General features: G+C 45.7%; 1 protein-coding gene across 1 annotated transcript in view; it reads right to left on the reverse strand.

The window, feature by feature from the left end:
• pik3r3b (phosphoinositide-3-kinase, regulatory subunit 3b (gamma)) overlaps positions 1 to 24,024 on the reverse strand; it is a 743,508-nt gene that overhangs the window by 484,513 nt on the left and 234,971 nt on the right. Inside the window, exon 4 of the mRNA XM_070886838.1 lies at positions 15,369 to 15,446. Within this exon, the coding sequence (XP_070742939.1) occupies positions 15,369 to 15,446 (78 nt within the window). The remainder of the gene's footprint in view (positions 1 to 15,368; positions 15,447 to 24,024) is intronic.

Consider the following 24,024-nt stretch of genomic DNA (forward strand, 5'->3'; position numbering starts at 1 on the left):
TGTATGTATTCATAATATTCTTGAGAAAAAAAGTGGGTTCAGGTGCTGAGCAAAGCTGCATTCTCTAATGCTCGTTTAATAAACAAATAGTATTGGAAAAAGATATGTTAAAATTTCAATAATAAGTAAGTACAAAATTGTTTTTAAATTCCCAGAGGTTTCTGCCCTCCTCTCTTGAAGGTGTCGCCTCATGCCGGGAAAGGCCATCAGTTCTAGGCCTCTTCCCAGTGCCTAACCCAAGCTATTATTGTAAAAATCCTTGCCACATATAAAGTCACAGCATAGCCTTGGAAAGATTTCCTGGAAGGGAAGTTACTAATATAACACTCATGGAAAGAGAATGTATTTTAATTATTATACAATCAAGCTTTACTGGGAAACCGAGATTACAACTTGACTCATGGCAGAAAGCGGGCATGACTCTGATAAAACAGCACCCCCTAGTGGTAGACTGCAGCCATTTAGTTATTAGGGCCACATAAAAATAAAGAAAAATAAACATTGCAGAGTAAACTCCTGCACACGAATGACTCCTAGACGGGGAGAGGATTGTTAAGCCATGGTGTGAGATACTAGCTATATAGTGATTTTAAGTTGCACTATCACTTTTCTAATGCTCTGATAAAACCTAGGAGTTAATTCAGACCATTTTTCCATTAGGAGCAGTCCATATTTTATTACAGTAATACACTTAGTTACCGACAGTCCTGCTCCTATATTATCCTAGGTGCACAGATCAGTACTTTGCTGATTTAGGGTTTATGAAACTGACCTGGAGTTGACAGAGCAGATCAAAGGGAAAGAGATACAACTTGGAAACAGACCAAACTATCACACGCTGTAGGCCAACAAAGGCTGTCATCTCAAAATGAATTGACACTGCATTCCCTTTCACTGACCTCCACTCCCCTCTCATGACTCTACCAGAGATTTATACGTTTTTAACTCTCGTGTGCTGCCTGCTCCTCGGAACATTTTCAAACGCCCACACATTTGGACCACACAGCATCTGCAAAACCATTTTTTAAGGAATCATGATGGGTGACAGAAAACACACAAGCTCACAAAAGGATTCCCAATTTCATAGAAATTAATTTTTATAAATTGAAATCGGGTGCAACCCAACATCTGAAATTATTTTTCATAGTTCTACACTTTCAACTATCACGTGCACAGCTGGCTTATATTTTAGCTGTAGGGAGGGGAAGATGAAGATCTACATACTGGGGTAGATCAGCCAAAAACTGGGTGCAAAGAGGTAACATTTAGGGGGCCAACCTCCCTCACCCGAGCAGTGTTGGAAACATGTTCAACGCCATATTGGTTTGAGCACCGACATGGCATCCCTGGCAGCGGCCTAAAACAGGCCCCTTGAACATGCTAATCAGAGGCCTCATGCTTGTTTTAGGACCCAAAGTGAAAATTGGTTTATGCTGAATGTAGCAGGCACTGAGGATTGTCATGTTTACGTGTGATCTAACCAAGAGATCGTAGGAGGCCGCCTCCAAAAAGGTAAATTTTACAAAAATACTGACCTGAATGAGGAGCTGGAAGGAGCTGGAGCTGCTCACCTCCCTCCTAATTGCCTCCCTCCCTCCTCCCCCATCTCGGTTGGCGTCCCAACCGGCTGATTTTTCTCACTCCTCCCGCACCCCCCCGCCACATATGATGGCAAGCTCCCTCTGGAACTGTGATTGGTACCCACATCATGGCAGTTTGTCAGCTGTGGCTCAGTGGGTAGCACACTCACCTCTAAGTCAGAAGGTTGTGGGTTCAAGTCCCAGGGACTTGAGCACATAAACCTAGGCTGACACTCCAGTCAGGGAGTGCTGCACTGTCAGAGGTGCCGTCTTTCGGATGCGATGTTAAGCCGAGACCCTGCCTGCTCTCCCAGGTGGACGTAAAAGAGCCCATGGCACTATTTCGAAGACGAGCAAGGGAGTTATCCCTGGTGTCCTAGCCAATATTTATCCCTCAATCATCATAACAAAAGCATTATCTGGTTATCACATTGCTGTTGGTGGGAGCTTGCTGTTCGCAAATTGGCTGCCGCATTTCCACATTACAACAGTGACTACATTCCAAAAGTACTTCATTGGCTGTAAAGCACTTTGAGACGTCCGGTGGTCGTGAAAGGCGCTACATAAATGCAAGTCTTTCTTTTAGTACGATCCTAATGTGGCCAGGGAACCAATTTCCCGTGATCCTGCCACTGGCCTCGTTAGGAATGTGCAGCGTGCACTGCACTGGGGTCACGCCCCGATTCCGGAATGATCCAATTTTCAGGCCACTGATTCGTTGTGTGCCCCTCCACTTTCACTGAATCTCAGTTTGTCTTCACTACCTTTTCTCAATCCAAAGGAAAAAGGAGAACGAATTCACCATCACGTCACTCCAGCCATTTCTCCTTCTGCTGTTCCTCACACTTCCTTATTACAGAAACACAACATGCATTTTTTAAAGTCTAATAATAGAATGCTGTACTGAGGGGAGGATTATAACATATTACAACATTTCTGACAGTCCTGGGTGTGTTATTGGACTGCCAATCCAATTTATAAACCATATTGTACCTCTTCCCTTAGATAATTATAGATTGAATATATTAGATATTGAATATATTTAAGGTGGAGATAGACAGATTTTTGAATGATAAGGGCATCAAAGGTTATGGGGAGCAGGCGGGGAAGTGTAGTTGAGGCCATCAGATGAGCCATGATGTTATTAAATGGCGGAGCAGGCTCAAGGGGTCAAATGGCCAACTCCTGCTCCTATTTCTCATGTTCTTATGTTGTTATAACATCATCTATTGCCATCTTTGTTTTTGCCTGAGTGAAATGCCTTCACCACTTCCATTCTTCTATCTCTCTCTTCTGCTCTGAACTGGCTGCTGGTTGGTTCGTCATAGCAGCCCCAGGGGACTCTAGTTCTGTTTCACCCTCTTAACCATCTATAGGTGATCCTCGCCTCCACTCTGTGATCTCCTCATGATGGCACACGGAGATGGGCAAATCACCTGACTTGACCCTGTGACCTATCATTTCACAGAAGACTGGATTGATGCTCCAGCCAACGGAACCCTTGTGCCACTCCCATTGTTACACCATTCTGTACAGAACTACAACCGTTCTCAGTTGTCAATTTGCTGAGATTTGTTTATTTTTGGCACCACTTTCTAATTAAACAACATGATGAGTTTCTATAAGCAGATTGTGTCGCTTATAATCTGAAAACCACATCTTTTCATTCCCTGCCCTTCAGAGTGAATGGATTTAGGGATCAATAATTATCTGAATTGTGATAAATTGCAAATTCGAATTTGCGTAGGTTTCTCACTATATCTTTCGTTTATTTAAATAGATATTGCACACAGGGCAGAGACTCGACAGGCTAAAACAGCAAATCAAACTCATTATTTACAAAATCAGGTAAGTAACAAAATATAGTGAATTAGAGCAGAACTGGAGTACAAGGTAACTGTGATTTATAATAGATAGTTCATCAGAGCTCTCGTCATCCCTTCTCCAGGAGTTAGCAAAAGACAAGAAAGACCTCAGGATTGGCACGGTGAATGTTAACAGTCCAGACTTGGCAACAGAAAGTTGACTTGAGCTTCATCCCTGCAAGTAGGGAGTTTTACACTGAACAAATAAGCTAAAGAATCTGCAGACAGGGATCAGATTAATACCCTAATTCCCCGCCCCCCCCCCCCCCCCAAATAAACTCAGCAGTAAAATATTTAACATACAAAATAATTCAAAGTTCCCCACTGTTATAAACAAAGTTTCTTGGTCCATAATGCAGTGGCCTACGTGCAGGGCTCACATGTGCTGAAATTGGAGGAGGCTGACCCGGTCAGGAATTCTTGGGTCGTCTAATTTAAATGATATTGGCAGTACAAGGGCAGCAATCGCGGCAGGAAGGAGCCAGATATGCTGTGGGACTGGGAGCCTGGAAAACTTAGCCGGAGCTGCGCAAGAGTACAATTTCCGTATTTACTGGGCTTCGTGCAGTCGGAAGGCGGAGCAAACTACTGGAAGACGTTCTGAAATGGTTGGTGCCACACAAGGAAGCTTCTCTGTGGATGATGTGGAACTGCTGCTGGCCCAGTACGGAGGAGTGGCATTGTTGGAGTACCAGGGGAGAGGCCATCACATGTAGCCGTAAAGGCCATGTGGAAGGAGGCGGCCGCAGCTGGATGTGGAACTCGATTACCCCAAAAGCCCCCTTGCAGTCTCAGAAGTTGTTTAATAACCTCACTAGGTTGAGTGCTTTTAGATGAATAACAGGACAGGTAACTAAATCACAGAGAAGCAATTTAGTATTTCCTATAACAATATTCAAGCATTGCCTTTTAGGATATCACATGCATTATGTTCCTTGTCCCTGGAGAATGGTCACTTGGTAGTATTCCTGTCAAGTATCTCACACCCTATAATGCATACCAGCACACCAAAGTGTCACATCCTAGAATACTGCTGCCCTACACTTACCATTACTACCATCCATTACACAAACACTCTTGCTCCTGCAGCAGAACACAGCACACATTGGCAGAGAAGGTCAGGCAACTGGAGGAGGACATGCAAACATCATCATTTAACAACACATGAAGAGGAAGGAAAGCTAATAATTAGCATCAACTCTGGCTTGCGAGATGATGGTGATGCGGGAATTGCTGTGTCTTCAAGGGTACATGAGGATGCATACTTTTCTTATTTCATGTTATGCATTCTTCAAATTCTTCACCACTATCAGACACATATGGGAGTTCTGAGCGGTCTTTCCCAAGATATGTGGCAAGTGTTTGGAAGAGTGGTGGAATCCACTGCCCTGCTGTCCACCGACATCTGAGATAGGTTCAATCAATTGCAAGGCAACTTGGAGAAAGTGATAACTGCTGACCTTCCCTCACTTTGTGACAGATCCAGGCAAGTCAGGCAACTCAAAGTGGATGCTTGGAATAAACGACTACAGGTCTTGGGGATCAATGTCAATTGGATTACAAAGTATACAGAGCAACATCTCAAACTAAAGGATATTCGGTTGGCTCTCTCTCAGAAATGTAATGATCTCTTTGATTCTGTAGACAACACTAAAATTGGCTGTGTGGTTGATAATGAAGAAGAAAGTCATGGGCTGTAGGAGGATATCAATCTACGAGTCAGGTGGGCAGAGCAGTGGCAAATGGAATTTAATTCAGAGAAGTGTGAGGTGATGCACTCTGGGAGGGCTAATAAGGAAAGGGTATACACATTAAGCGGTAGGCCACTTAATAGTGTAGATGAACAAAGGGACCTTGGAGTGCTTGTCCACAGATCCCCTGAAAGTAGCAGGCCAGGTAGATAAGGTGATTAAGGCGGCATACGGAATATTTGCCTTTACTGGCCGAGGCACAGAATATAAGAGCAGGGAGGTTATGCTTAAATTGTATAATACTTTGGTTAGGCCACAGCTGGAGTACTGCGTGCAGTTCTGGTCGCCGCATTATAGGAAGGACGTGATTGCACGAGAGAGGGGTGCAGAGGAGATTTACTATGATGCTGCCTGGAATGGATAATCTTAGTTATGAGGACAGATTGAATAGACTGGGTTTGTTCTCATTGGAACAGAGGAGGTTGAGAGGAGACCTCATTGAGGTGTACAAAATATTGAGGGGCCTGGACAATGTGGATAGTAAGGGCCTATTTCCATTGGTGGAGGGGTCTATTATGAGGGGGCATAGTTTTAAGGTGGGTTGTGGAAGGTTTAGAGGGGATTTGAGGGGGGGGGGCTTCTTTATGTAGAGGGTTGTGGGGATCTGGAACTCGTTGCCTGGAAGAGTGGTGGATGCAGAAACCTTCACCACTTTTAAGAGATGTTTGGATGGGAAATTAAAGTGCCGTAACCTCAGTGTTACATACCTAGAGCTGGTAATTGGGATTCGACTGGATGGCCTTTTGTTGGCCGACGCAGATATACTGCAGGGAATCGAATACGGCCAGGTTGATCTCCTGGACTAGTTTTAATCGCCTGGATGGGTCAGAGAGGAATTTTCCCCGATTTTTTTCTCCCTAAATTGGCCTGGGTTTTATCTGTTTTTTGCCTCTCCCAGGAGATCCAGTTGGGGTGGAGTGTAGAATGTTTCAGTATAAGGGGTGTCGCAGTTGTGCGAGGCGGACTAGTTGGGCTGGGTGCTCTTTCCTTTCCATCATTGTTCATAGGTTTATATGTAACCTTCAGGGCTGCTGACCAAGAGCCGTGCAGCTCTTTATCGGCCGGCGTGGACACAATGGGCCGAAATGGCCTCCTTCTGCGCTGTAAATTTCTATGTTTCTATGTCCACTCTCCTACTGGTCATTAGTGACCAGAATCCTGTCCCCAATAGCAGTGGAGAAGCGGATATGCCTCCAGGGCTGCTATTCCTCATGGCAGCAGCACAGAGAGTGCTACATCAACTCCCCTTCATAAACCTTCATTTGCGGACGACCAAGCTGCCATGAAACCGATGACAATGATTCAGCCTGTCCCCTTTCTTTCCCTGGAGTTGGGGAGCCTGAGAGAAGCAATCTTTCCAGTCCAAGAGGCTCATAATAGTTTGCACCATCTCAGGCCTCAGGTGGCACATAGAAGCAGTAGAACAGAGCAGAGAAACTGTTGTATGATCGCAACAGATGTGCATGGTGACAAAATCAGCTAATGTCTTTGTAAATAGTTGGATTATTTAACTTAATGGCTGCTTGATGTTTGGTTCTCTTGTATGTCAATGGGAACAGGTAATGTCCTGATACTGAGGCTCAGTGTAAAAAAGATAGCTAGCTGTGGTCTTAAGATTTTATTGAGACCATTGAGAGGTTGGTAGGAAACAGATCTTTGATGGGCTGAGACTTCCAAATAATAGCGCTCCATCCATCTGTGAAGGTGTGCCCAATGAGATTGGTCTCTCAGCTGTCAAACAGCAGTTGCTACTGAACCTACTTCCTGTTCTTCACGGGCTGTGCTTCAGCTTCAGCAATGTCATCATCAGACTCACTGGCATCCTCAGGGATATCTACCATCAGTTCTTTCTCAACTCTACTCCCAGTCAACTTGGAACATTCCATCTGCCTGCTTTCAAGCATAGCAACAAGGCATTATTGATACAAAGCAATTATGGCTCGTGTGGAGCATAAACATCAGCGTAGACGTGTTGGGTCGAATGGCCCGTTTCTGTGCTGTAAAATTCAATGTAATTCTATGCAATAGTGTGATGCACACAAAGGTTAATATAAATTGCGAGTTGGTGCAGGGCACATACTGCAAGACACCTTCGATCTATCCAGAAATTGACACCTTCTTTTGAGCATCCCTCTGGCTTACTCAATTCCGATTGATGTTCTCATGCGTGCTTCATTTTAATCCTCGTCTGCAGCACTGGTGGTCCCAGCACATGATGAATTCTTGTGGAAGCAGCTGTGCCTGTCATCACAAATGAGCTGAAGATTTAGGGAATGGAAGCCTTTGCTGTTCATATCAATATGGGGGTTTACATTTGGCGTATGCAATGCCACATGGGTGCAATCTCAGTGGGCAGCATTCCATTAGCCGAACATTGGCACACATTCTCATGGACAGTTGGGAAGGAGGAAGTCCCAGAATTCTGGATGACTGACATCACCCTATGCGAAGTTCCATATTAGGACCATTGGGAGAGCGGGTGCTTCTTCGTTCTTCCCTGAACTGAACAGACTTCATGCCAGTGAAACTGGGTCCATCAGAGATTCCTGGTCCCACAATTGCTGACTTAATCCCTCCCCCAAACCGGAATTTCAGGGCCTGAGGCCTCACCTCTGGTTACACATCAGGGCGATTTGGATCATTCCATCTGCCTGTTTTCAAGCATAACAGCCAGGACATCATTGACACAAAGCAACAAAGACACATCCATGACTAATAGTACAAAATTATGAAATTGATATAAATGATTCCTGATTGTAAATTTAAATGCAGAGACCAATTTGCAGAGCCACATCCAGTAACACCTGCAAAACACAGCACCTGGCCTTTACACTGGAGGCTGTACACTGAGTAATTGGGTGGGTTTTCCACTTGCAAAGGCAAACAACCCCTTTTAAATTATTCAAAACGCAGCCAGATGCTATTTTTCACATCATTTTTTAAAAAGCAGAAATTACCCAATTTGTGACAGAGGTCGCATTAACACACTGAAGAAAGCACTTCAACTTTCTTATTGACTTATTAACCTAAGAAAATCTGCAAGAAAACAGTTCAGCTTTCAGCAACCAAAGGAAAGAGATTTTATTTAATTGTTATATTATCGCGGCAGTGACGTTGCTGCCCCAAGAATCACCATGTAAATACCAGCACCATTATCTGGGCATCTGCATGTTCAGCCCATTCTTATCGGTAGCAATGTGGTCTTGACATCGTTAATCTGTAAAGACCTTACGCTGTAGAGGAAATAGTCTGGAAATAGAAGATGAACGTTGTGATTGCACCATTTTTTTGAAGAATTTTGCGTGTGTCATTGATTGTCAGTTGTCAGTGCTCTGAAATCCTCCCCATGTAACCATAGAATCATAGAAACTAGGTGCAGGAGTAGGCCATTTGGCCCTTCGAGCCTGCACCACCATGCAATAAGATCATGGCTGAACATGCAACTTCAGTATCCCATTCCTGCTTTCTCTCCATATCCCTTAGCCGTAAGGGCCACATCGAACTCCCTTTTGACTATATCTAACGAACTGGCCTCAACAACTTTCTGTGGTAGAGAATTCCACAGGTTCACAATTCTCTGAGTGAAGAAGCTTCTCCTCATCTCGGTCCTAAGTGGCTTACCCCTTATCCTAAGACGGTGATCCCTAGTTCTGGACTTCCCCAACATCGGGAACATTCTTCCTGCATCAAACCTGTCCAATCCCGTCAGCATTTTATATGTTTCTATGAGATCCCCCCTCGTTCTTCTAAATTCCAGTGAATATAAGCCTAGTCGATCTAGTCTTTCTTCATATGTCATCCCGGGAATCAGTCTGGTGAACTTTCGCTGCACTCCCTCAATAGCAAGAATGTCCTTCCTCAGATTAGGGGACCAAAACTGTACACAATATTCAAGGTGTGGCCTCACCAAGGCCCTGTACAACTACAGTAAGACCTCCCTGCTCCTAAACTCAAATCCTCTCGCTATGAAGGCCAACATGCCATTTGCCTTCTTCACCGCCTGCTGTACCTGATGTACCATGACACCCAGGTCTTGTTGCAACTCCCCTTTTCCTAATCTATCACCATTCAGATAATATTCTGCCTCCTTGTTTTTGTCATCAAAGGGGATAACCTCACATTTATCCACATTATACTGCATCTGCCATGCATTTGTCCACTCACCTAACCTGTCCAAGTCACCTTGCAGCCTCTTAGCATCCTCCTCACAGCTCACACTGTCACCCAGCTTAGTGTCATCTGCAAACTTGGAGATATTACGTTCAATTACTTTGTCCAAATCATTAATGTATATTGTAAATAGCTGGGGTCCCAGCACTGAACCTTGCAGTACCCCACTAGTCACTGCCTGCCATTCTGAAAAGCACCTGTTTATTCCTACTCTTTGCTTCCTGTCTGCCAACCAGTTCTCTATCCATGTCAATACATTACCCCCCAATACCATGTGTTTTAATTTTGCACACCAATCTCTTGTGTGGGACCTTGTCAAAAGCCTTTTGAAAGTCCAAATACACCACATTCACTGGTTCTCCCTTGTCCACTCTACTAGTTACATCCTCAATAAATTCTAGAAGATTTATCAAGCACGATTTCCCTTTCATAAATCCATGCTGACTTGGACTGATCCTGTCACTGCTTTCCAAATGCGCTGCTATTACGTCTTTAATAATTGATTCCAACATTTTCCCCACGACTGATGTCAGGCTAACCGGTCTATAATTCCCTGTTTTCTCTCCCTCCTTTTTTAAAAAGTGGGGTTACATTAACTACCCTCCAATCCATAGAAATGGATCCAGAATCAATAGAATGTTGGAAAATGACCACCAATGCATCCACTATTTCTAGGGCCACTTCCTTAAGTACTCTGGGATGCAGACTATCAGGCCCTGGGTATTTATCGGCCTTCAATCCCATCAATTTCCCTAACACAATTTCCTGACTAATAAGGATTTCCTTCAGTTCCTCCTTCTCGCTAGACCCTTGGTCCCCTAGTATTTCCGGAAGGTTATTTGTGTCTTCCTTCGTGAAGACAGAACCAAAGTATTTGTTCAATTGGTCTGCCATTTCTTTGTTCCCCATTATAAATTCACCTGATTCTGACTGCAAGGTACCTACATTTGTCTTCACTAATCGTTTTCTCTTCACGTACCTATAGAAGCTTTTGCAGTCAATTTTTATGTTCCTTGCAAGCTTATTCTCATACTCTATTTTCCCCCTCCTAATTAAACCCTTTGCCCTCCTCTGCTGAATACTAAATTTTTCCCAGTCCTCAGGTTTGTTGCTTTTTCTGGCCAATTTATATGTCTCTTCCTTGGATTTAACACTATCCTTAATTTCCCTTGTTAGCCACGGTTGAGCTACCTTTCCCGTTTTATTTTTACGCCAGGCAGGGATGTACAATTGTTGAAGTTCATCCATGTGATCTTTAAATGTCTGTCATTGCCTATCCACCGTCAAGTCTTTTAGTATAATTTGCCAGTCTATCCTAGCCAATTCACATCTCATACCATCAAAGTTACTTTTCTTTAAGTTCAGGACCCTAGTCTCTGAATTAACTGTGTCATTCTCCATCTTAATGAAGAATTCTACCATATTATGGTCACCCTTCCCCAAGGGGCCTCGCACAACAAGATTGCTAATTAATCCTCTCTCATTACACAAGACTCAGTCTAGGATGGCCTGCTCTCTGGTTGGTTCCTTGACATATTGGTCTAGAAAACCATCCCTTATCCACTCCAGGAAATCCTCCTCCACTGTATTGCTACCAGTTTGGTTAACCCAATCTATATGTAGATTAAAGTAACTGCTGTACCTTTATTGCACACATCCCTAATTTCCTGCTTGATGCCATCCCCAACCTCACTACTATTGTTTGGTGGTCTGTACACAACTCCCACTAGCATTTTCTGCCCTTTGGTGTTCCACAGCTCTACCCATACAGATTCCACATCATCCAAGCTAATGTCCTTCCTTACTATTGCGTTAATCTTCTCTTTAACCAGCAATGCTACCCCACCTCCTTTTCCTTTCTGTCTATCCTTCCTGAATATTGAATACCCTGGATGTTGAGTTCCCAGCCTTGGTCACCCTGGAGCCATGTCTCCGTAATCCCAATTACATCATATCCGTTAACAGCTATCTGTGCAGTTAATTCATCCACCTTATTACAAATGCTCCTCGCATTGAGACACAGAGCCTTCAGGCTTGTTTTTTTAACACTCTTTGTCCTTTTAGAATTATGATGTAATGTGGTCCTTTTAGATTTTTGCCTTTGATTTCTCTGCTCTCCACCTTTCCTTATCTCCTTTCTACCTTTTGCTTGCGTTCCCATTTTACGTCCATCTGTCTCCCTGTATAGGTTTCCATTCCCCTGCCATATTAGTTTAAACCCTCCCCAACAGCACTAGCAAACACTCCCCCCAGGACATTGGTTCCGGTCCTGCCCAGGTGCAGACCGTCCGGTTTGTACTGGTGACACCTCCCCAAGAATCGGTTCCAATGTCCCAGGAATTTGAATCCCTCCCTCTTGCACCATTCCTCAAGCCACGCATTCTTCTTAACTATCCTGTTATTTCTACTCTGACTAGCCCGTGGCACTGGTAGAAATCCTGAAATTACTACCTTTGAGGTCCTACATTTTAATTTAACTCCTAGCTCCCTAAATTCAGCTTGTCGGACCTCATCTCATTTTTTACCTATATCGTTGGTACCTATGTGCACCACGACAACTGGCTGTTCACCCTTCCCCCTCCAGAATGCCCTGCAGCCGCTCCGAGACATCCTTGACCCTTGCACCAGGGAGGCAACATACCATCCTGGAATCTCGATTGCGGCCGCAGAAACGCCTAACTATTCCCCTTACAATAGAATCCCCTACCACTATAGCTCTCCCACTCTTTTTCCTGCCCTCCTATGCAGCAGTGCCACCCATGGTGCCATGAACTTGGCTGCTGCTGCCCTCCCCTGATGAGTCATCCCCCCCAACATTACCCAAGGTGGTATATCTGATTTGGAGGAGGATGACCGCAGGGGACCCCTGCACTACCTTCCTTCCGCTGCTCTGCCTGATGGTCACCCATTCCCTATCTGCCTGAGTAACCTTTACCTGCGGTGTGAGCAACTCACTAAACATGCTATTCATGACATCCTCAGCATCGCAGATGCTCCAGAGTGAATGCATGCACACCTACAGTGCCGCAATGCGGTCTGTCAGGAGCTGCAGCTGGATGCACTTCCTGCACATATAGCACAAGAGGAGCATGACATAGGTCTGGGCTCTCCTGCCATGACTTAACCCTTAAATTAACAATTTGGCAACAATGTCAAAGGTTACCTACTGATAAGGAAATAAAAAGTTAAAGAAAAAGATTAAATACTCACCAATCCACCAGCCAATCACTTACGTGCTTGGCTGTGACGTCACCCTTCGATTTCTTTCTACTTCTTTGTTTTACCTTCGGGCCCTGCAGATGCTGGCCCCCAACGATCTGCCGCCGCTCCGACTCACTGCCGCCTTTATCCTCCTGCGCCGCCTGCTCTTGTGATGCTGGCCCCCAGGTTAGATTCTGTAGCTCCCACAGCCCCCGAGCATTGAAGAACCGAGAGTGAGGGGTAGAAATTTGTCTTGGGCAGTGGGGCAAAACCGGGAGGGGGGTGCTGTTATCGGATCGTCCGCCGGTGATACGCGGCGTCTGATATTTAATTACACTGGCTGGTGGGGTGTGTGTAACAGGCTGCCAATACCATATCACCTGAGACATATTTCTAACCTGACGGTCTCTAATTGCTGGACTGAGGTGATGCCAAAGCGTGTCTCATCTTCCTAACTGAGAATGACAGTGCAAAGTGCATAAAGTTTCAGCAGGGTAAAATGTGAGTACATGTGTGAGGCTAACTATGTAGTGTTACAAGTGTTTGAAAATAACGACTTACCTTTATATGGTGCCATATCATGTCTTTCAGAGGCATCCCAAACGCTTCACATACAAGAAAGAACTTTCCGTAAATGCAGTTACTGTTGCAGCTAATTTACACACAGCAAGATCGAATAAGCAGCAATAACGTTATTGTTTGTGCTGTTGATTGAGAGAGAAATGTTGGCCAGGACACCAAGCAGACTCCCTAATCTTCTTCCAATGGTACAATGGGTTCTTTAATATCTATGTGAACCAGCAAAACATGCTGCCTACAGATAGCTTAACCTGTTCTCCGAAAGAGCTGGATTTTCGGTCTTCATTCACCCCTGTTCGCGGCCCGGAGGGGCAGCAATGGCAACAGTAAGCACTTCCGGGGGGGGGGGGGCGGCCAACTTCCAGCGCCCCACTGGGACATTTGGTGCCAGTTTCGAGGGGGCGTGGAGCATTACCGCCCAGAAGAGGCGAGCCAGAGTGCAACGCACCTGGTTGCAACACTGGCTCGATATTTGGATTGCGCCTGACCCATAGCGTGCCATAGTGGGAATGCCCGTGGAAGCTGCTGTTCCAAGCTGTAGCAGCCCCAGTGAGGTAAGTAATGTCGATCGAAGGTAAATGTGATTGATTTTTTATGTATTATGTTGTGGTGGTATGAGTTATTTATTGGGAATGTTTTTTTTCAGATTTATTTCCCCCCCCCCCCACCCCGAGGCCTCTCTTAGGTCGCTCCGAGGCTGGCTGTTTACCTCAGGATTTTCACTTGCTCAGCCGGCCTAGCGCCCTAAAAGAGGTGTGCAACGTCTCCCTTAATGCTCTGCTCCAAACTCAGGGCCCAGCTGATGAAATTTGCGGCAGCAGACACAAACAACTTGCCGGCACAAAATTTACCGCTCCACCTGGATTAATGCCGCAACAGAGGCGCGAGTGAATTTCCACCCCAGTGACTCCAACAAGGCGGCACTCCCTCAGTATTGAATTGGCATGCCAGCCTAATTTATGTGATCACATACTGGAGTGAAACTTTGAAAGAAAAAAAGAAAGAAAGACTTGAATTTATAGAACACCTTTCACAACCACCGGACATCTCAAAGCGCTTTACAGCCAATGAAGTACTTTTGGAGTGTAGTCACTGATGTAATGTTTGAACCCAAAATGTAACTTTTTCATGAACCTAATTCTCCTCTAATTATAAGTGACATCCAGGTTACAAACTACAATTGGAATTTTTTTTAAGGGGCTATTTTTTTTTAAACTGTTTTACGATTATAATCCATTGCATTCATCACCCAGCTGCTTCTCAACTTTCTGCAGACCAGCAGGAGTGAGTTGGCTGGAAACATGCAGCTGCAGTGTGCTCCCCGTGCTCAGATTCAGATAATGCAGACCATTCCTCTACATCTACCAAACAAGCATATAGTACGAGAACAAGCTGCCAAATTCCTTGTACAATAATTAGCAATGAGGATAAATTAGTATTTGCCACAAACGCAAGAACAGTAATAAATAATAAAGGCTATATCAGGATTTAGTTAAACAGAAAGGCCCTGGATTTCCATGGCGGGTTGTCTCGATCTCCTGAATAACTTTGGCGGAATCTCAAACAGTCGTTTATACTGTTTCTCTAGAATATCAGCCAACGTGATGCTGGGAGCTCAGCAGAAGACCTGTGGAAATTCTACCCCAGCTCACCAAAAGATAAGAGAGATTTCTGTGAATATATTAGACTAAGACATTGCCTTTCATCACGACAACAATAACCAGGATCTTTATGGCTTCTTTAATGTAGAAACACTAATATAAAAACACAAACATTGAATTCTAATAAAATTCATCCAATAGCCCACAGAAGGCCCAGTTTTAAAGCTAACATATCACTGAACATTGGGACAAGGAAGGTTCCAGCATTGATTCCCAAGACGTTAGCCAGGATGGTACTTTAGATGCTACAGTTGGCTGCAAGAGGATCACACCGGAGAAAATCAGCCAGGACTTCTACTGATCACCAGGAAGTGACCTCTCTGTAAAGTAGGTAAGTGTGAATGTCAGGTTGCAACACTCACCGTTTAGGCTCAAGCATGACTATCAGCCACTTGGACATGTTACCAGAGGGTGTCTAGCCCCTGTGGAACAACATTCTGGCAGGAGAGGTGGTGGAGAGGAAAATAAATCCATCTAATATTGAGAACATCAGTTCAATTCTTTCCAAATGAAAATGAAGATGGAGTACTTTTAGTTATTTTTCAATCCTTAGTATCTTACCAGTTTCGAGAGCTTCCTTGAGCTCCATGCCACTGAGTAAACCAGGGGGAGGCCTGTAGAGGGTTTCGCTTTCTGCACCTTTCAGAGAAAGTAAACATAGTTCAAATCAGATGGGAATAAGATCACTGCATCATACTAATTTACTATATAACAATCGAAATAGTGGTTCCCAATGTTGTATCTACCAAGATACACCTGCTGGGAACCTCAGCCACTGACCCTGGAGAACTTTCCAAGATCAGGGAGATCCCTCATTAGGCTGCCAATGTTGGGCGCCTGCACCACTAGGGGTGCATATAGGAAGCTCGCCGGTGAAGAAGCCGCAAAGACCGGCTGAAGACTGCCAGGCCAGAGGGTTTATCAAGCTCTCTCCACCACTGGAAAGAACTTGAAGGTGCTCCCAGTGGCCCCTTTTTTTGTAAAGGTCCCACTGACTTCAGGAAAGTGAGAACTCTTTATGTAGGGAGTCCCCACCCCTGGCCGTGTTCCCTTCTACACTGCTAGCTATAAATAGGCCACGGATTTTTGGTGTCAATGTGAGGCTTTCAATAATTTATCAATCATACAATTTAAGCAACACCAACAATTCATTGGAAGTGAAGGGTACAAAAGTTGAATTGAGTGCTGTGGTACACAGTATTTGCTCTACCACCTCTTGGAATGTTCCCAATGGCTTCAGATACATTGCATTAACTTCACGTACCTCCAAAATTGTACTAGGTTTCCATTCATTCTTTTTATTCTGCTTATTAAAAATGTCACTGAGCAATACATTAATTGGGCAGTAAACACAGTGCAAGCTACAAGACACGTATAGTCGAGTGAGTTCATTTTAATATCCTCTGTCATTCAATGCTTATGCCATTTGATTTGAAACCTGCAGCTACATTTATTTGCATTAGAGTCAGATGTACCATGTAATGAATCAAAGAATGATCTCTGAGGGCAGGTTTCACACTGATGATTAGCTATACAACAAATTTGAAGAGCACCCTCTGCTGTTAAAATGATTTAATCAAAGCACATCAAACAGTCCTTGTTGGGGGCAAGTTAAAAGAGAATTGTTCATCTGAATTACTACATAATCCTAAATGATAGAAAGGGAGCTATCTTAATGGCTGGGTGCTGCTGTGATTTAGAACATTGCCCGTTACCTCGAGGACTTTTTGAATTTGAATCTGATTGAAGGAATTAGAGTGTCGGTTATCTGCTTGCGTGCTCCTGGCGCAGAACCTCGTCCACCTTGGACTGAATATCCAGAAATGACGCATGCACAGACCATGATTTTCTGTCTATGGAAATAAATGGAGAGAAAATGGTGGTCTGTCTGCAGGTGTGGCTCCCCGTAAGCAGGGCTCTGGATGAGTAGTGCACAAACAGAAACATCGCCCTAAGAAGTCTTGTCTCTCTAACGACTATAATGGCCCAAGTCTCAGCCCAGGATCTGTTACTCAAGAAAACCGACCATTCAGCCTGAAGCTTGTAGTTCCACTCAGGGATGTTATAAAATGCCGGTTGTGGAAATAAATGTGATTAAGATGTATTGTTGCAACAACGTAAAGCAAACATAAATGAATGCTCCTCCTGACCCCACAAAATCTTTTAAAAAATCCCAAAACATCCACTTTTTTTAAGCAGCTTCTGGTGGGCCTTTTAACGACTGCTGATTAGATTAGGCCAGTGAATGCCCGTGACAACTGGAATGAACTTGCGCAGAACATGCTCCACCCAATAGTTCATTAAAATTGCAATTGGAGGTGACAACTGGCATAGGACCCTAATTTGCATATTTAGACAGCCTCCCTGATTTGGGCGTGAGTGCTGGCTGCTCATTTAAAAGCCTGCCTGAAAATTGAATCCAGCAGGCAAATAGATGACCAAGGTCCCCACTGGATTTTCCTCGTTCAGTTGCCTGTTTTTCTTGGGAAAAATGAGCGACCAGCAATTGAAAATCTCCCTCCTCCCACTATGTTTAAAACCATGTCTGTTTGCAAAGAACAACTAACTGCTGTCTCTCCTGATACTCCTGTGTGCAATGATTTCAAGTGGCTGGTCAGCAGCAGCTCTGGGAACGATATGTTATGCAGAATTTCCTCAGCATTTGCATCACAATACCAGGTATGGGGAATGACTGGTGTGGTGTTCCAAGGGCTAACCTTGCAGACATAAGGAGGTGTCGAGTCGAGAAAAGGAGGAAAAAAAATGAGGTGGCAAGTTGCCCTGGGTCACATGCTATAGAGCAATAACTATTGGCAGAGGCCAGAGACTAGGTGCCTAGAATGCCCAGTCAGGAAAGCTCCTTGACCGGGGAGACACCACAAGGTGACAGAGGGGGAGGAACTGAATGCGAGAGAAGGGAGTAAGCTGCCGAGAGTATTCCCTATTCATTAAATCATTGTCGGGGAATTCTACACACAACGTCGCTTCCCAGACTGCCGGCAGTTTAAAGATGGAAAGCTTGGGAAGAATTAAGACATAAGAGCAATTGTGCATCAACTCCCTTTGTAATATTTAGAGAGTATGGCAATTTAGACAAATACAAACACTTTTAATACCTGCAGGTTATTTCTTGGTAGGCTGTGGTGTTTAGGATTGCGTGTGAGCCGTGTCGGGACTCTTCTCAGTTCTGTAAAATCCCAGACATCACAACAAGCAATACTAATTTTATAATATATTGAACTGAAAATTCTGCAGCATTTAAGGGCTTGCAGTAGGTTAAAGAGAAAGGCCAAATGGTTTGGCCAATTTGGAACACAGCAATCTCATTATAAACAGTACCATGTATTGCACCATGTAATTACATGTAATAGTCAACAGATGGGGAAAGCCCGGGAGGCACACATTACTGCACCTCGTGCTGCCTCCCAATATAAAGCAGGCTCCCCCTGCAGTGCTCACTTTTGGAGTTTACATTAAACCTAAAGGTCAGAAGGTTATCAGCTCCAGCATGGGCCATGTGTGATTTATTATCGTGATAAGCATATGTATCAGCTGGCGACGAGGATGGGATACTAACACGCAGCTGTGGCCACCGTTGACTATATAAATCAATATTGCGTCGGGGAAGACTGGGATGACTTCATTGACTGGCTGGATCAATGCTTTGTCGCTAAAGACTTAGAGGGAGCCGCGAATGCTAGCAAACGCAGGGCCGTCCTCCGCACGGTCTGCGGATCATGGACTACGCATTGATCAAGAACCTACTGGCCCCGACGAAACCCGCTGAGAAAAGTTACAAAGAACTGTGCGAGCTAGTTCGAAATCACCTGAAGCTGAAACGCAGTGCGCTCATGGCGAGGTACCGTTTCTACACCCACCGACCCGGAGTAGGCCAAGACATGGCAGCGTTCATCGCTGAGCTAAGGCGTCTTGCTGGGCCATGCAAATTTGGGACAGTTCTTGAAGAAATGTTAAGAGACTTCTTTGTTTTGGGAATTGGGCACGAAGGGATTTTCCACAAATTGCTAGCAGAGGAAGACTTGGACCTAGCCAAAGCCACCCTAATTGCTCAGGCATACATGGCCAGAGAGGAAGAAACAAAGCTACACTACTCACAACTTCAGAATCACCCGGGGCCAAACACTGTGAATAAGCTAAATTCGGCGGCAGACAGGAGAAGTGCCCCCAGCTGGGCTAATGTGACCTCTGCTCAACCTGAGATGATTCACTCACCACAACAACAGACTAATGGGAAGAGATCAGTACCTGTGAATGCAAGTCCATCAGCAAGCTGTTGGCGCTGTGGAGAGGCTTATCACGCAAGCCAGTGCAGTTTGAAACAATATGTCTGCAAGAATTGCTCAATGATGGGACACGTCCAATGAATGTATAAATGTGTTACAACTCGATACGTAGCGGAGGATGGGAGATCAAGCGTAGATCCTGAGGATCGCGCAGAGATGACCGAGGAGGAAGAGGTACATGGTATCCACGTGCATGAAGTGCACACCTTTACCAACAAGAGTCCCCTATTACGATGAACATTAAACTGAACGGCATACCGGTCCCGATGGAACTGGACACGGGTGCGAGCCAATCGATCAAGAGCCAGAAGGCCTTCGAGAAGTTATGGGCAAACAAGGCACACAGGCCCAAGCTGAGCCCGATCGACGCAAAGCTGCGCAGCTACACTAAAGAGATTATCCCGGTCCTCGGAAGTGCAATGGTTCAGTTGCTGTATGATGGTTCAGTGCATAAATTGCCACTATGGATTGTTCCCTGTAACGGGCCCACGCTGCTTGGCAGAAGCTGGCTACGGAATTTTAACTGGAAATGGGGCGATGTAAAAGCATTATCGTCGGTGGAGAAAGCCACGTGTACGCAGGTCTTAGACAAGTTTCCATCACTGTTCCAGCCTGGCATTGGCAGCTTCACAGGGGCCAAGGTGAGAATTCACCTCAACTCAGACACAAGACCCATTCACCACAAGGCTAGAGCGGTCCCTTACATGATGTGGGAGAAAGTAGAAGTCGAGTCAGATCGGCTTCAGCGCAAAGGCATCATATCGTTGGTGGAATTTAATGACTGAACCAGTCCCACTGTCCCCATTCTTAAAAGTGATGGGACAATTAGAATCTGTGGAGAGTACAAAGTAACCATAAACCAAGTATCGTTACAGGACCAGTACCCGCTACCGAAGGCGGAGGGTCTGTTCGCGATCCTGTTGGGCGGAAAGTTGTTTTCGAAATTGGACTTCACCTCGGCGTACAGGACCCAGGAGCTGGCGGAATTGTCCAAGAAGCTGACGTGCATAAACACACACAAGGGGCTGTTTGTATACAACCGGTGCCCCTTCGGGATTGGTTCAGATGCTGCGATCTTCCAACGAAACATGGAGAGCCTGCTGAAATCTGTCCCGGGAACGGTCGTCTTCCAAGACGACATCTTGATCACCGGACACGACACCGATGACTAAATCGAGTAGATCTAAGATTGAAACAAACCAACTGTGTCTCCTTGGCACCAGAGGTGGAATTCCTGGAAAGAAGAATCGCAGCAGATGGCATCAGACCCTCAGACTCCAAGACGGAAGTGATCCAGAAGGCCCCGAGACCACGCAACACGACGGAGCTGCGCTCGTTCCTAGGACTACTGAACTACTTTGGTAACTTTCTGCCTGGGCTGAGCACTTTGCTTGAACCATTACATGTACTGTTCCGTAAAGGTAATGACTTGGTCTGGGGTAAAAATCAAGAAACTGCCTTCGAGAAGGCCAAAAACTTATTGTACTCAAACAAACTACTGGCGCTGTATGATCCCTGTAGACAACTTGTTTTAGCGTGCGATGCATCATCCTACGGGATTGGGTGTGTGCTTCAGCAAGTGAATGTGTCGGGTAAGCACCAATCTGTAGCGTATGCGTCCCGCAGCCTTTCCAAGGCTGAAAGGGGGTACAGCACGGTCGAGAAGGAGGCCCTAGCTTGTGTGTATGCAGTAAAAAAGATGCACCAGTACCTATTTGGTCGGTGGTTCGAACTAAAAAACGACCACAAGCCACTCATGTCGTTATTCTCTGAGAGCAAAGGCATTAATACCAATGCCTCAGCTCGCATTCAGAGGTGGGCATTAACATTGTCCGCTTACGACTACACGATCTGTCACAGACCAGGCACCAATAACTGCGCAGATGCGCTCAGCCAGCTCCCGCTCGCCACCACCGAGGGGGAAGCGGAGCAGCCCGCGGAACCGGTCACGGCCATGGAAGCCTTTGAGGGCGAAGGGTCACTCGTCACTCGATAAGAATCTGGACCAGCCAAGACCCACTGCTGTCCCAGGTGAAAAACTGTATATTAAGTGGAAACTGGGCAACCACGTGTGGAGAGATGCATGGTGATTTTAAGCCATTTCACTGGCGCAAGGACGAGTTATCCGTCCAGGCCGACTGCATTTTGTGGGGAAATCGCGTAATCCTGCCCAAGAAGGGCAGAGATTTATTTGTTAAGGATCTCCATAGCTCACACCCCAGCATCGTAATGATGAAAGCCATTGCGAGATCGCACTTGTGGTGGCCCGGCATAGACGCAGACTTAGAGTTGTGCGTAAGCCGGTGCAACACGTGTGCGCAATTCAGCAACGCACCCAGGAAGCCCCCCTGAGCCTGTGGTCCTGGCCCTCCAAACCCTGGTCCCGCATCCACGTAGACTACGTGGGTCCTTTTCTAGGAAAAATGTTCCTATTTGTAATTGATGCTTATTCTAAATGGATCGAATGTGTTATAATGTCGTCCAGCACATCCACCGCCACAATAGAGAGCCTTCGGACAATGATCGCCATCCATGGCCTGCTCGACGTCCTTGTTAGTGACAATAGACCATGCTTTACGAATTTCGTGAATTTACATGCTGTAACGGCATAAAGCATGTCGGGTCGGCCCCATTCAAACCAACCTCCAATGGCCAAGCTGAACGGGCAGTACAGATCATAAAGCAGGGCATGCAGCAAGTCACGGAAGGCCCCTTGCAGACCCGTCTGTCTCGCGTGCTGCTTGCATATTGGACGAGGCTCCACTCACTCACAGGGGTTCCGCCCGTCGAACTCTTTATGAAGAGGACCCTCAAAATAAGGTTGTCCCTTGTGCACCCAGTTTTAAGTGAGATTGTCGAAAACTGACGTCTCAAGCAATGTACATATCATGACCACAACTCTGTAACACGTTGCATCAATGTCAATGACCCTGTGTTCGTGCTGAACTTTGCTATGGGCCCCATGTGGCTCGCAGGCACTGTCGTAGCTAAAGAGGGGAGTAGGGTATTCGTGGCAAGACACACTCATGGCCAAGCCTGCAAGAAGCACATCGATCAAACCAAATTGAGGTTCACCGATGATCCAGAACCGCTGGATGACTACAGTGACATCGACTTCCAACCACAAGCAACAGAACCAGCAGTTCACCAAGAGACAGAACCCATCGGACCGGACAGTCTGACCAGAGCCGCAGCACCGCAAGACAGCGACACCGGTCAAGCCGCCCACACCCAGCGTCCAACTCAGACGCTCAACCTGAGAGCGCAGACCCCCGGTCAGGCTCGACCTGTAAACTGCATTTATGACTTGGGGGGGGGGCGGGGGGTGGGGGGGAAGTGTTGTGATGTATTTGCAGCCATGCTCTGTACCATGCACTGTACCATGTAATTACATGTAATAGCCAACAGATGGGGAAAGCCCGGGAGGCACACATTACTGCACCTCGTGCTGCCTCCCTATATATAGCAGGCTCCCCCTGCAGTGCTCACTTTTGGAGTTTACATTAAAACTAAAGGTCACAAGGTGGTCAGCTCCAGCATGGGCCATGTGTGATTTATTACAGTGATAAGCATACATATCATTTATAAAAGGGCTGCTGGAGGCAGAGAGGGCCTCCCAATTCTACAATGAAACTCTCTTTCAGAAAATGAGGCAGAAGAGGACCATTAAACACTACAGAAGAGTAGCCCAGAGGAATGCCAGGTCATCTGCTTGACAAGGGCCTGATTATTCCCTTTTAACAGCTGGTAAACAAATTCCATCCACCCAACAAGATTAGTTCTCATGGGGCTTGAGTTTCCCTAACCTGTTTTTCTGGCGCCCTCACCCGAGGTGCGCCATTTTTGTCCACCTCCAAGCGTGCCGAAAAAAATCCTTCGTATTCTGGCCGCTCCCCAGCCTCTCTTCGGGCGTGGCGCAGCGTGGCCCAAACGATTGGGGGCGGAGCCAGGTCCTGATGCTGAAAACAGTGCCGGGACCTCTGCACATGCGCGCTAGAGTCTGCGCGCATGTGCAGTAGCTCCTGGCAGGCTGAATCTGTGAGTACGCACTGCAGGCTGTGTGGGAGGAGTCCGAAGCACGCCGTCCCTAGCCCTGGCCGAATGGGCACCCTCATTGGTGGCCCGCTGCGTTCCCTAAGGTAGGACTTCTATTTTTTATTTGTTATTTACTGATTGATTTTGGTGCTTTAGGTGCAGGGTTCCTTCTATTTTGTGTGTTAATTAATTGCTTATTATTTTTTGTGCTTTGTTTGGTGCTTGGTGCTTAAATGTAGTTACTTGCGCTGATTCCTTAACTCTAGGTAAGGTTTTCCTGTGCAGACAGAAGTGGCAACATACGCTGGCCTAAGTTAGTTTGGAGCAACTATTTGCTGGCGAAACACCGAAAACAGGGGTAAGTGGCTGGGAACGCCCCCTTTTGAAAAAAAAAACTGAACTAAAAAAAACCTAACTAACTCACTTACACTGGCGCAAATTAAATGGCCAGAATTGCAATTAAAAAGTCCAGAAAAATCAAGTTGCTCCAAAAAAAAAAAGGAGCAACTCCTGGGGAAAGTTGGGCCCTTTATCTCCAAATTTAACACTTCCACCAGAACCCAAGCAAACTGCGAAAAATTGAGATATGAGCTAACCCCTTGGCATGGTACCTCCACTCTCCAATAGAACCCCCACAAACATGTTGCTACCCTCTACTCCATGTTTACATAGAAACATAGAAAATAGGTGCAGGAGTAGGCCATTCAGCCCTTTGAGCCTGCACCACCATTCAATAAGATCATGGCTGATCATTCCCTCAGTACCCCTTTCCTGCTTTCTCTCCATATCCCTTGATCCCCTTAGCCGTAAGGGCCATATCTAACTCCCTCTTGAATATATGCAATGAACTGACATCAACAACTCTCTGCGGCAGGGAA

Source organism: Pristiophorus japonicus, chromosome 8 (assembly GCF_044704955.1).
Source record: "Pristiophorus japonicus isolate sPriJap1 chromosome 8, sPriJap1.hap1, whole genome shotgun sequence".
In the NCBI taxonomy this organism is placed as follows: Eukaryota; Metazoa; Chordata; class Chondrichthyes; family Pristiophoridae; genus Pristiophorus; species Pristiophorus japonicus.